This window comes from Neoarius graeffei, chromosome 11 (assembly GCF_027579695.1).
Source record: "Neoarius graeffei isolate fNeoGra1 chromosome 11, fNeoGra1.pri, whole genome shotgun sequence".
Classification (NCBI taxonomy): domain Eukaryota; kingdom Metazoa; phylum Chordata; class Actinopteri; order Siluriformes; family Ariidae; genus Neoarius; species Neoarius graeffei.
Window position 1 is genome coordinate 81087444 of NC_083579.1, and position 13032 is coordinate 81100475.

Genomic DNA, 13032 nt, shown 5'->3' on the forward strand with positions numbered 1-13032 from the left:
GCATGGGGGTTTTTCTTTGGAAATTTCTGAACGCACGTCTGCACTCGAGCCGAACAGCAATGTAAGTAAACCGAAGTGGACTCAACTCAAGCGTTTTGTTTGTCTTGAATGACGTCACGCGCCAAGTGGTCACGAAAATCACTGAAATTCACCATGATCCGCACTTACTTATTATTACTTATTAACAATACTTCTTGGGACCAGAAGAAAATTACAGAGGTTTTTTTTAACATATAGTTTCAAATGTGCATAACATTAAAACCATTGCCTATGAGCTTTAACACATATTTTCTTCTGACTAGAGTTGTATCTCCTCTCATTTATCATGTGAATTCAGTTCTGATGGATGTTTTGGGTCGATCTTCACTCAGGGAACAAAGTTTAGTCCTTTCTTGATCTTGTTGTAAACAGTTTGTAGTGGAGGTCGGTCCTCTCTCTCTCTCTCTCTCTCTCTCTCTCACATCGTCACATTTCAGTTCTGTTTGATGTTTTGATGGAAGGCCGGATGAGATCCTACGCCCTTGACATTCTGGTTTGTACAGTAGTCTGCCATGTTGGGGTTAATTAAGATCTGCAAATGGGCAAGAGCAAAACTGTTAAACGGGTTCAGCTATATTCCTGAATAGCTTAGTTGGTTAGTTCAAATTCAGCAGTACATTTTTGTAAAAGCAGAAATAGCTTTGAGTGGGTGTGACTTCATAAACTGTTCAGTTTCACGAGGACTTGTCCAGGCCAATGTGGTTATGCTACAGTTGTTTCCTTCATTTTAACACACTTGTCTCTTCCTGGTTAGATTTCCAGGTTGGATGGAAAAGATGTCTTGGACATTATTTGCAATATGGAGACAGAAGGTGACGAGAACACGGCCTTCATTCTCTGCACCACATATTTGACGCAGCAGCTGCAGAAAGGAAGCCTGTACTGCTCCTGGTGTGTGTGTGTGTTTAAATACTTTTTAAACTTCACAAATCTCTTCTTGAGCTTGAAACTTGACCGAGAAACTTCTTTGTTGAGCAGAATTAATTAAATATGGGTTATTTTGTCTTTTTGTTTAACCTTCTTTCAGGGAGTTGACACTGTTTTGGAGTAAGCTGCAGAGGAGGCTCGACGGTTCCCCTGATTCGTTCCTTGAACGCTGTCTCCAGTTCGGGGCGATAGCGAAAACCGTCTACCATCTGATGTTCCTTATTCGAGTAATTCAGACTGAGGTGAGGAGCTGTTGATGGACTTGTATGTTTACTGTTTATCAGATTTAAACAGTTAAGTGATGGAACTGATAATGTGTGGGTCCCCCCCTCCAGGTAATGCACCTTGGTCTGGCAGTGTCTGTTGAACTTTGCGTGAAAGCCCTTCAGCTTCCCAGGCAGGAGTATCCAGAAACCAAAACCACTGTCTGCAAAACTGCAGCCTGTCTCCTGTTGGATGATTTGGAGGTGCTGCGAGCATGCCAGCTTACAGAGTTCCTTTTAAGCCCCTCTCCAGAGGCGTTTGCAGGCCTTGAGGATCTTTACAAGCGTCCTGATCAGAAGTATGACGAGGAGAACGCTATAATCCCAAATTCATTACGCTGTGAACTGCTGCTTGCACTCAAAGCCCATTGGCCATGTGACCCAGAGTTCTGGGACTGGAAGACTTTAAAGTGCTACTGTATGAAGTTGCTTGGCCTGGAACCTGAAGAAGAGGACAGTCCTGTGTTGGAAGACACCCATAGTGTGCCAACCGTGGTGAACAGAGAGGAGGAACATGTTGAAGAAAAGCATGAGGGTGACGAAAGCAGCAGATCTGAAGTGAAGAGTGAGCAGCACAAGACAGATGAAGGGACACTGCAAAGAAAAGGCTCAAAAGTGCTGCTTTGGACTTCGGAAAGATCCAAAAGATGGCTTCAGTACAAAGTACGCTGCGAGATATGCCAGAAGGACGTGATTGAGACACGGTTGTCTCATCATGCCAGAAAGCACGTGGAGAACGGTATGTGGACGTGTCCCGTATGCCTGCAAAAATGCCAAAGCAAAGATGAGTTTGTGCCACATTCCAAACAACACCTCCAGATGCCTCCGTACCATCTGAAAAGGAAGAAAGTTAAAAATAAGGTGAAAAACGAACAGGAAACAGGTGAACGTGAGTTGAAAGGCTTGGAACCTTGTGAGATAAACTTGGAACCATTCTCTGGTGTGTTAGACCGTGTCATGGAGCCAGCTGCCATTGTGCCTAATCAAGAAGCAGAAGCTGATGATGGTGATGATTACATCACATTTGATTACATAAATACGCACTATAAGTTACAGGATCGTGAGGTTTATGTTTGCCCTGCCACTAACTGTTCAAAAAACTTCAAACTTTTCAAGTACTTGGGTGTTCACTTGAAGAATGATCACGATGAGACAGACCCAAATGTCAAGCATTACATCGAGATGACTAATCGTCGAGAGAAGTGTACGTTCTGCCGACGAACGTTTATAACGGCCCATCACAACCAAAAGCACCGGTGTGTACATTACGGAGCTTGTCCTTACGTATGCGTCGTTGCAGGTTGCAGTGCTCGCTTTGAGTCAATCAACAAACTCATCATGCACAAGCACAGACACGGCTTTCGGCTGTCCTACCACTGCGAACTGAAGGGTTGTAGCCTTTCCTTCTGCGATCTGGGTCAGCTGTACCACCACGAAGCTCAGCACTTCCGAGATGCAGCGTACACGTGCACCAGCCCAGACTGCAAGAAGTTTTACTACTCTCGTCAGGAATTTCTGAAACACATGGACACCCATGGGATCACCTTCACAGAGAAGGACTTCGAGGCCCAGAGGGAGGCAAAAAGGAAACTTTTGGTGCCGGTTTTAGAAGAGGATGATTGCTTAAAAGCATCCGTTAAATCGAATGGTGAACAAACAAACCTCTCATCACAACACTTGGAAAGCCAAGATTCCAAGGGTGTACTGACTTGTGTCACTGTGTGTTTTGATGGTAAAAAATTTACCTGTGGCTTCGAAAAATGTGGAAGGACCTTCAGCAAAGCCCGAGAGATCCAAAAGCACTTGAAAATTGTCCATCCCAGCAAGTTTAAAAAAGAACATGCGGTATGCAGAATGGTCGAAAATGAAAAGCGCTCGAAGGCGAAACCCGTGAAGGAGCATGATGTTCAAGATAAAGGTCCTTCTCAAGGATCTGGTCAAGAACAGGTGACGGAGTCTGCGCCAACACTCGGCAGTCACGTAACTCCCGGTGAACTGGCTGGTGCGTTGACTGAAATCGTTCTAGGGCTTAATCAGCTAAGCCTTAATTCTACCACTTCCAGGAAAGTCAGTCGTACTTCATTTGCTTCAGGATCTAAAGTGCCACAGGTGACCTGTCCTGAAACTGTGAATGCTATATCGCAAGCCAAAGTAACAACAACAAGCAAACCGGAGTTAGGATCTCACCAAGCAGCTGCTGATTTGGCGAGACCGCCGTTAAAGGCTCAGCCGCCTCACAAGGCAGACTCGCCGCCTCACAAGGCAGACTCGCCACCCACGTCGGTAAAGGATCCTCCTTTAAATGGTGATAAACCGGATAACCGCTTGCACATAAGCAAACCTTTCATTTGTGAAGTTGAAGGCTGCTTCTATAAAAGTGTTACTAGTCATGCGCTGATGATGCACTATGTCAAAAAGCATGACTACACCGACGAGAAGGTGAAACAGATGGACATTTTTAACCCGCTCAAGTTCAAGCCTTTTAAATGTCACCTTTGCTCGAGGGGTTACAAGGAAAAGAAAGAGTTGAAGGCCCATTTGCGTCACAAACATAATATGACTAAAGATATGGCAGAGCAAATTATATGCTCTTTTGCAAGGAAGGAGGAGGATTCTCCATCTTCTGCTCTGAAGACAAAGGAGGTCCAGACTGACCAAAAGGAGGTCCAGACTGACCAAAAGGATGGTCCTACTGGGAACAATCGGCTTCTAAATGGTGACCACTGTGTTGGGAAGGGCAACGCTGGCAGAAGTAATGGCGAAATTATGACTGAACATGAGAGTTTGAGGGGTAATCACGTTTCACTGTCAGAAAAAGGCACTTCTGAGACTAAAACGGACGCGGATGGAGCCTCACCGAACACAAGGGTCAGTGCGCGTTTGATGACAAAAGTGAAGCCGGACGAAGACAAACCCTATTGTTGTTTACATAAGGGCTGTGGTGCTGGCTTCACTAAGAAGTTCAACCTTCTGCGTCACCTACAGCGTATACACCACCATCGCTCCAATCTTTGTTGGCAGAAGACTTTTCCTTGTAAGCATGATGGATGTAATAAACGGTTTAATCATCAATCCAGTCTGAACAGACATTACCGCAAAGGCCATCCCGTATCGGAGGATCCCATTCCGAGGTTCAGCTGTACCTTTCCCCAGTGCAGTGCGTCCTACCACCTGCAGAGCAGCCTTCTGCGCCACACCAGTCAAGCACACCAGAATCGGACTCCGCTGAAGTCCACGGCTCCGTCTTCATTCTGCAAGTTCGAAGATGTCTACAGGCGTTATGACCGCTCGGGTCCCCTTGTCGTGCGTCTAGAAAGTACGCACAAGAGAGACGGTTCAAACAGTGGCTGCCAAAAAAAGCTGGTCATCACATCCAGTTCTCCACCTCTGAAGGTCTCCAAAAGGCTGTCTTTACAATGCTCCCCTAAAGCTGAGGAGACTGTTGAACGCACTGAAGAAACCTCAGAGGAGGGACCAGATGTCCAATGTGTCAAACCAAAGAACGCGAAGATCGACTTTGCATACCGAACACCTGAGGAGGCTTTGCAGATGTGCCAAGACCGCTGCTTATCAGAGGCTTATCCATGCATGGTACAGAGCTGCAATTCTGTCGTCTCTAGCAAGCACAGCCTGCACCGACATTACTTAAAGTGTCACAAAATGCTTCAGACCAAGGTGAAAAACAGTAAAGACACACTTTTTTATACTGCTGAGCAACTAGAAGAACTGATACAAAAGAAATCCACGGTATCTGCTTTGCCAGATTCAGACAGGGCTCCTAACGGAGTCCTCAAAATGGAGTACCAAGCCAAGCCTGAGAACTCAAGGGCACCACACCTTCCCATGAGCCTCCATTCTATAAAAAGTGAACAAGTGAAACGAGAGTCATCTCCCTCGAGGGATCCGACTCCAGATTGCAGTGTAGTAATTGGCGTAGATGATGTGGTTCATAGGGAGTCTAATGGCCATGCAGAGAAGCAGCTGATCAACACGGAGAACCAAACTCAGAAGGAACGAACAAAAACTCCCTCTCCTGCACCTCCTCTGGTGCCCCCTCCACCCCTTGACCTTTCTCCACCATCTACCCTTAGAATAAACCTCAACAATGCTTCACTGGACCCTGTAAACAGAGAGAGCAAGGCTGTGAGTGTTCCCGCTACCATCTTTATACACACACACTCTTCCTTAACACGTCAACCTCTAAGGGGGAAAAATTCCAAGCTCTCAGAGCCGTTACCTTCCGCACCTCATCCACTGGTTCAAAAAGATGCCAGTCTCGGCCAAGGTGCGTTCGACGTAGCGGCTTACAAGCCATTGGGTTTCGAGTCCTCGTTTTTGAAATTCATACAGGAAAAGGAAGAGAATTCTCAGCCCTTGCGGGGAGTGGCAGTCTTAAAACCCTGCTATAACCCCGACGCTCCTCGCCGACGCGATTCCTTCCGACACAACTACTCTGTCAAGGAGAACAACTTGAGGAGATCCGGCATCAGTCACAGTCGGATGTCCTGCTTGCCCCCCCTTAAGTCCTTGCTTTCCGCAAAAGAATGTAGTTCTATCCAAAACCTGCGTTTTATCTTGGAAAGGGCCTTAATGGGTTGCGGTGACCAGGCAATAAAGCAGCTTCAGTTCCTCAAGCCTGTGGTGGTTCTGGAAAGACCCAAGTCCTCCGCTTCCCTGCTGGATCTTCTGCCCTCTGAAACACGAGCATAAACTGTGCAAACTGCTACTTAGGACTGTGTAGAGTTTTCACCTCATGGTTTTTTTTTTTTTTTGGTAATCCAAAATGGTTCCACTTTTTTTTTTAAATCATTAAAACAACTTCGTTTTTTTTGTTTGTTTTGTCCCCCCCCCCCCCCCCCCCCCCCCCCAAACTGCCAAGGTGTTGTTCCTTGATTTTTGTTTTCCATTCAAAAATAATAATAAAAAAAGCTCTTTCAATTAAGTTGCAAAGATGTTTGTTGCGTTATTTAGGTCCGAGCTCATTCTATATATACACTTCCATTTATTCTGCCAATACCCGTCACGTTTATTTAAACAGCTATTAAAATATATATTAATTTGTTGCATTCTGTAGTTGCTAGGTGAGATTGTAATTAAATGTTTACTGGTTCACTTGCTTTATTTTGGAAAATAATTTCTAACTTTAAATGCTGGACATTTTACCCAAAGCAAAAACTTTTCTCAGAGTAAGATGGATGGACTCCACAGAACACAACAGAATTCCTGTTGCGAGACCATGACAGTGTGTGGATTTGGTGCCTGTGTTCTCAAGCAGACAGTCGTTTCTCACCATGAGTGTCTCTGCAGCGCGCACGATAGTTTAATGCAGGAAACACACTACATCTGTGCAGATGTATTTAACAAACAAGCACAAAGCTGCTTTAGTCATGTCTTTGTGGGTTTCCTTTGGGTTCTCTGGTTTTCTTTCACCTTCCCAAAATGCCAGGGTGTGCGTGTGGACAGGGCTCAACGTTAACACTCGTCCGACTGTCCGGGACAGCTAAATGTTTGGTCTGGACAAGTCAAATCTGCATCTACCTCTCTGACAGGATAAGTTGAATTATTCCCAACTCTCCTGGAAGTTCCGTGAGTCTCATGTATAGCTGCTCCCTGATGTCTGCAAATTAGATACGATATCCCAGGAGAGAGAGGGAGAGAATCCTGATTAGCTCATGTTTTAAGTCGTTCAAATTCTGTAAAGCTGCTTTGCGACAATGTTTGTTAAAAGCGCTATACAAATAAACGTGATTGCTTGGTCTTGCTAAGTAGACCAATCAGTGTTTTGTGTGGGCGGGCTTTACGTCATCCCTTCCAGACCAAGAGTCCATCAGTTCGGTGTATCCAGGAGTGTCATGGCAGAGCGCCCCAAAAGACCAAAATGCAAAACCCACTTCACCTCTGACTACACGAAAGCGTCCCCTCACCTAATGGGGGTAAAAACTGATGGTATTTTGCGCTGTTCTGTGTAACAGTGAGTTGATCAGTGCCCGTGGTGGGGTAAACTGCTGAAGGGCATGCTGAGCGGACTTTAACAGGGTCATGTGTTTTGTGTGCAGATGTTTACACTCGCTGGCTCACTGCTAAGACAACATGAGACCAAACTCCGTGAAGACTTTGCTTAAAGTTGCAATCAAATATAAAATACAAGTTAAATAATAGTAATAAGCAGTTTATATAAATAGTATAAGTAGTTTACATATTTTGTCACATTTTCTACAGAAAGGCTGATCTAATTTGGTTTTACACATGAGTATTGCATACAGCCGCTCCAGACAGGAATATTACTTTACTTTTAGATCTTTTAGGGATTGTTGAAAATCACCCAAAAAATTTAATAATAATTATTCAAGAATTGTATCAATAGTTCCAACAAAACCAGTTCAATCCCCTCCGTGATCCGGCTGTGTTATTGTTTACGAAATTCCAGGGAAGCCGAGTACAGCAAGTGTGTGTGTGTAAAAATAACCATGGCATAATCTCTAATTATAGATGATTAGACTCTGAATTCATTAAAATCTGAGAAATTATCAAATACCTCCAATAAAATGTGGTGAATCTTCATTTCATTCAGACTTTCAGTGTTTTATTATTATTATTATTATTATTATTTTTTTTTTTTTGTATGGTTCACATTAACCATCACAAATATAAAATATTTCGGGGGAATTTTACGACAGTGGGGCGGCACGGTGGTGTAGTGGTTAGCGCTGTCGCCTCACAGCAAGAATGTCCTGGGTTCGAACCCCGTGGCCGGCGAGGGCCTTTCTGTGCGGAGTTTGCATGTTCTCCCCGTGTCCGCGTGGGTTTCCTCCGGGTGCTCCGGTTTCCCCCACAGTCCAAAGACATGCAGGTTAGGTTAACTGGTGACTCTAAATTGAGCGTAGGTGTGAATGTGAGTGTGAATGGTTGTCTGTGTCTATGTGTCAGCCCTGTGATGACCTGGCGACTTGTCCAGGGTGAACCCCGCCTTTCGCCCGTAGTCAGCTGGGATAGGCTCCAGCTCGCCTGCGACCCTGTAGAAGGATAAAGCGGCTACAGATAATGAGATGAGATGAGATTTTACGACAGTAAAAGCTGAACTCACTCTCAGTTTTTCTGTCCCCATCATCATGTCCAACTTGTTTTCGTTCAGTTTCATTTCTTTAATTTATGCTTCAGGTTTTAGTGGATTAATGAAGATGTAACTTTATTTCCTCCAGAAGCTTTGAGTTTGGGTGAGTCTAACTCTTAAAACTGTAGATCAGGTAAGAGGTTAGAACACACACACACACACACACACCATAACGGGGCTTTGGATAGATTTTGTTTATTGTTAAAGTTTGAGTTTTATTGAAACAAATCATTAAAGCATGATGATGATCAGAACTATACCTGCTTTTTGATAAACTCTGTTAATCACTTTCCTTTCACTGAACTCGTAAATACACAGGAATAAAAAGGCTACGGTCAGGACGAGTGGGACATCTTTGTTTGTCTGACTGGACGAATGAATTAAAGAGTTCCTGTCGAGCTCTGATGAATTTCTATAATGGACTGCTGTTCCATCCAGTATGTGTCTCTGCCTCATGCAAAATGTTCCCAGGGAGGTCACTGGTTCCACCTCGACCCTTATGAAGATTTACCAGTTGCTGAAGATGGAAGAAACAATGAAATGCTTCTGTAGTAAGTTTGCATTCGTATACAATTATAATGTCCACAGGCCGCCAAACTGGGTTTGCTGGACAGAATTGCTGTTGCAGTGACACAGTTCAGTTCAGTCCTGAGAAAATGCCTTTCTGAATTGCTGGTGGGGGGTCATCACACATTCCTGATGCGTCTGTGGGATTAAAGGTGAAGAGAAGGATCCCAGAGTTGTTTTTGAAGCAGACAGCTTTGTATATAAATGTGAGCAAGAAAATTGATTAATGGTCACTGAGCAGGACGACTGTAGTTTGATGTCGGATTTGTTTCCTCTGTACTGTTTAAAGTAAACCGTCTGAATTGTGTTGCTACTTCAATTCTTAAATGGTTGCATTTTGAGCTACGCGTTGCTCTTTCATTCTCAGTAGTCGGAGTTTGAACTGAACTGAAAGTTATGGACCCTTTTTGTAAGTGGAAAAGCCGCGGCCTTGTTGGTGGATCTGTAAATTATCCGTCCAGACTCGGTTTGTTTAGTCCAGAAAGACTAATGCGAGAGGTGGAGTGAATGCTCCCTCTGTTTTATTGGTTCTCTTTTTCACTTCACTTGATAATTGCTGGCTGTCAGGGACTATTTAAATAATACTGGCTGGTGTTGAGTGGTCTATCAGATATATTCCATTCAGCGAGCATGATACCGAACGAGTCGAAGACGAGTAGCTGAATGGAATATATCTGACATACCACAAAAAAGCTAGCCTATTATTATTATTATACATACACCTTCCTTTCGGGTGTTCAATGCATCTTTCCCTTTCAGAATCGGCCATTTGCAGGAATTGGTCACGTGTCCATTTTCCCCATAGCAACAAGCCCGTGGTGGGCAAGCTAACTTGACATTCCTTGACAACCATAAGAGTTTGACTGGCGATGCGAAGCAATCCGTTTCTATAACAGCTGTTTTTACCTTTTCTACTGTCTTTTTTGACCTAAATTTTTGTGTGTACTTAAAAGTTTTTTTAATTTTTGTCGTAAGTTAAAGCGAATCATTGGCTGTAAAAGAGTTTTTTGGACTCGAGCTGGTCGCTCGCCGCCGAGAGAAATTCACGTGCGAAATGGGAGATATAGCTGTATTTATTTAGCTGTATTTATTTTCAAGAATCTTCGCACATATTAAGCGAATGATAAAGGTAGAAAAGGAGAAATTATAAACATATCTGAGAAATCTGCTATTTCACACATGAATTTCTTTTGGCGGTGACCAACTTGAGTTCAAACTCTCTTTTATGGCCAATGATTCGCTTTAACTTATGACAGGAGTTAAAACCACAAACTTTTTCCAAGTACACATGAAAATTTGGGTCAAAAAAGGCTGTAGAAAAGGTAAAAACAGCTATTGTAGAAATGGATTGCTTCGCATCGCAAGTCAAACTCTTATGGTTGTCAAGGAATGTCAAGTTAGCTTGCCCACTACAGGCTTGTTGCTATGGGGAAAATTGACATGTGACCAATTCCTGCAAATGGCCGATTCTCTCAAAATCTTCCATATTTAATGAAGCAAACCTGGTGGCCATGTTTGTTTACAAATTGTCCCAGTCGCTCGCTAGTGTGGAAGTTTTACGTCTGTGTGATCATGTGATATTGTAAAGCATATTCAACGCTCATCCTCCATTGGGTAGAGTGATGTAATACACGTAGGATAAGCGATATGCTAACAATATTGCATGCTATCGAACCAAATGAATGAAACCCGCTAGAAGGGAATAGAACACGTTTTTATTCCCTTGAAAAAGTGACCTGTATGGATATTAAATATGCAGTCACATTGAGTTTTATTAGGAAAGATTTAAATTGTAAATAGAAACATGGGCTGTGTTGCTGTCATTACATGAATGGTAGTTCATTCTTGGCCATAAAACTTATGATTGTACACTACCGTTCAAAAGTTTGGGGTCACTTTGAAATGTCCTTATTTTTGAAAGAAAAGCACTGTTCTTTTCAATGAAGATCACTTTAAACTAATCAGAAATCCACTCTATACATTGCTAATGTGGTAAACGACTATTCTAGCTGCAAATGTGTGGTTTTTGGTGCAATATCTCCATAGGTGTATAGAGGCCCATTTCCAGCAACTCTCACTCCAGTGTTCTAATGGTACAATGTGTTTGCTCATTGCCTCAGAAGGCTAATGGATGATTAGAAAACCCTTGTACAATCATGTTAGCACAGCTGAAAACAGTTGAGCTCTTTAGAGAAGCTATAAAACTGACCTTCCTTTGAGCAGATTGAGTTTCTGGAGCATCACATTTGTGGGGTCGATTAAATGCTCAAAATGGCCAGAAAAATGTCTCAACTATATTTTCTATTCATTTTACAACTTATGGTGGTAAATAAAAGTGTGACTTTTCATGGAAAACACAGAATTGTCTGGATGACCCCAAACTTTTGAACGGTAGTGTATTTCGGGGGTTGGACTTTCCAATCCTGAGGACCACAGCACTGCAGAATTTAACTTTCTGTATCATTTTATTAATGAGATCTTTGTCGGAGGAATTTGGTATTTAGAAAAGAGAAAACTGATCTTTAGGGCTGTGCTCTCTCTGAGGTCTGACGCAAAACCCCCTAAGCACCACTTTCATGAAGGTGCGCAAACCAGCGCCCCTCTGAGGCCCCACCCAGGGTGTGTTCCTGCCTCACAGCCAGTGTTCCTGGGATCGAAGCAGGATCAAGTGGTTATTGAAAATGGATTTTTAAAAAAAATTGAGGTTTGATTATTTATTCTGGAATTCATTTCATCTTTGTGCATCTTGATGTTGAGATGCTAACTAGTTCATAATATTGTGTTAATCACACATTTAATCTGGCTGTGTCATTATACAGGCTAATCTATGATTAAAATATATAGAAGCTGATTTATTATTATTTTTAAATGAAGTCCTGAAATATTTTCATTTAAACAGATTTAGTTATTGTGACCAAGGCCAAATCTTATTAACTGTAATGATTTTCCTGGTTACACAGTTACAGAAGCAAATTATTTATAATCATGCTATCTGTTATCACTCTGATGAGGATGGGTTCCCTTTTGAGTCTGGTTCCTCTTGAGGTTTCTTCCTCGAGTCGTGTGGGGCAGTTTTTCCTCACCACCATCACCTCGGGCTTGATCATCAGGGATAAATAAATTTACTCGGCATAAAATCAGCTCATATATTTGGTCTTTTTTCTGTAAAGCTGCTTTGCGATAATGTCTGTTAAAAGCGCTATACAAATAAACTGACTTATGAGGCGCCTGCTGCTCTTGTCAGAAGGTCACAAGTGTTGTTTTTCATTCTTGAACTGATGGGCAGGACTCCGCTATGAGATATGAAAGTGTTCATGTCCAACTTATTTCATAAAGGGAATATTAAGACCTCTGTTTTGGTGTGGTTGGACTCTGGTCTTTTCTAGGAACATAGACACACTGTCCGTTAAAGTCAAATAAAAAGCAAACAATCTGCTTGGTGGTTTAATTTGAAACCGTAGACTTGTTCAGTGTTCTCAAAGGGGTCTAATTTAAAAAAGAAAAAAAATTAATGGTGGAAATCACAGCCCACGCTTATGTATTGAGTTCTTGTAGTTGATTGTTAGTGGTGTAAATATCAACCTCAGGCTTCTAGGGATAGTTTCAAAGTCTTAAAGTAACAATCTGACCCTGAACATCTATCCATTTTCTTTACCACTTATCAACCAATCCCATCTGACCTCGGGTGAGAGGGCGGGTCACAGGGCTAACACAGAGACGGCCATTCACACTCATGGGTATGTTCGAGAAGCTCACCTCATCTGAATGTCTGTGGACTGCAGAGGAAACCCCCACAGACACGGGGAGAACACGCAAAGTCACCAGGCAGCCATGAGGTTCGAACCCAGAACCTTCTTGCTGTGAAGTGATGGTGCTAACCACTGCACCACAGTGCTGCCCTTGTTTTAATAGCCTTTGATATCTGACCAATGATTAAATCACCTTCACTTGTCTATTTGTGCATTAGTGTACTGATTTGTATTCAATTATAATTAATTCAAGATTGTTGCCTTAATTCATCTCATCTCATTATCTGTAGCTGCTTTATCCTGTTCTACAGGGTTGCAGGCAAGCTGGAGCCTATCCCAGCTGACTACGGGTGAAAGGCGGGGTACACCCTGGACA

General features: G+C 42.9%; 1 protein-coding gene across 1 annotated transcript in view; it reads left to right on the plus strand.

Annotated features, from left to right (window-relative positions):
* rlf (RLF zinc finger) overlaps window positions 1-6171 on the plus strand; it is a 31430-nt gene extending 25259 nt beyond the window's left edge. The window contains exons 6-8 of the mRNA XM_060934789.1: window positions 794-930; window positions 1067-1208; window positions 1302-6171. Of these exons, the coding sequence (XP_060790772.1) occupies window positions 794-930; window positions 1067-1208; window positions 1302-5939 (4917 nt within the window). The 3' untranslated portion in view covers window positions 5940-6171. The remainder of the gene's footprint in view (window positions 1-793; window positions 931-1066; window positions 1209-1301) is intronic.
* The last annotated feature ends 6861 nt before the right edge of the window (window positions 6172-13032 follow it).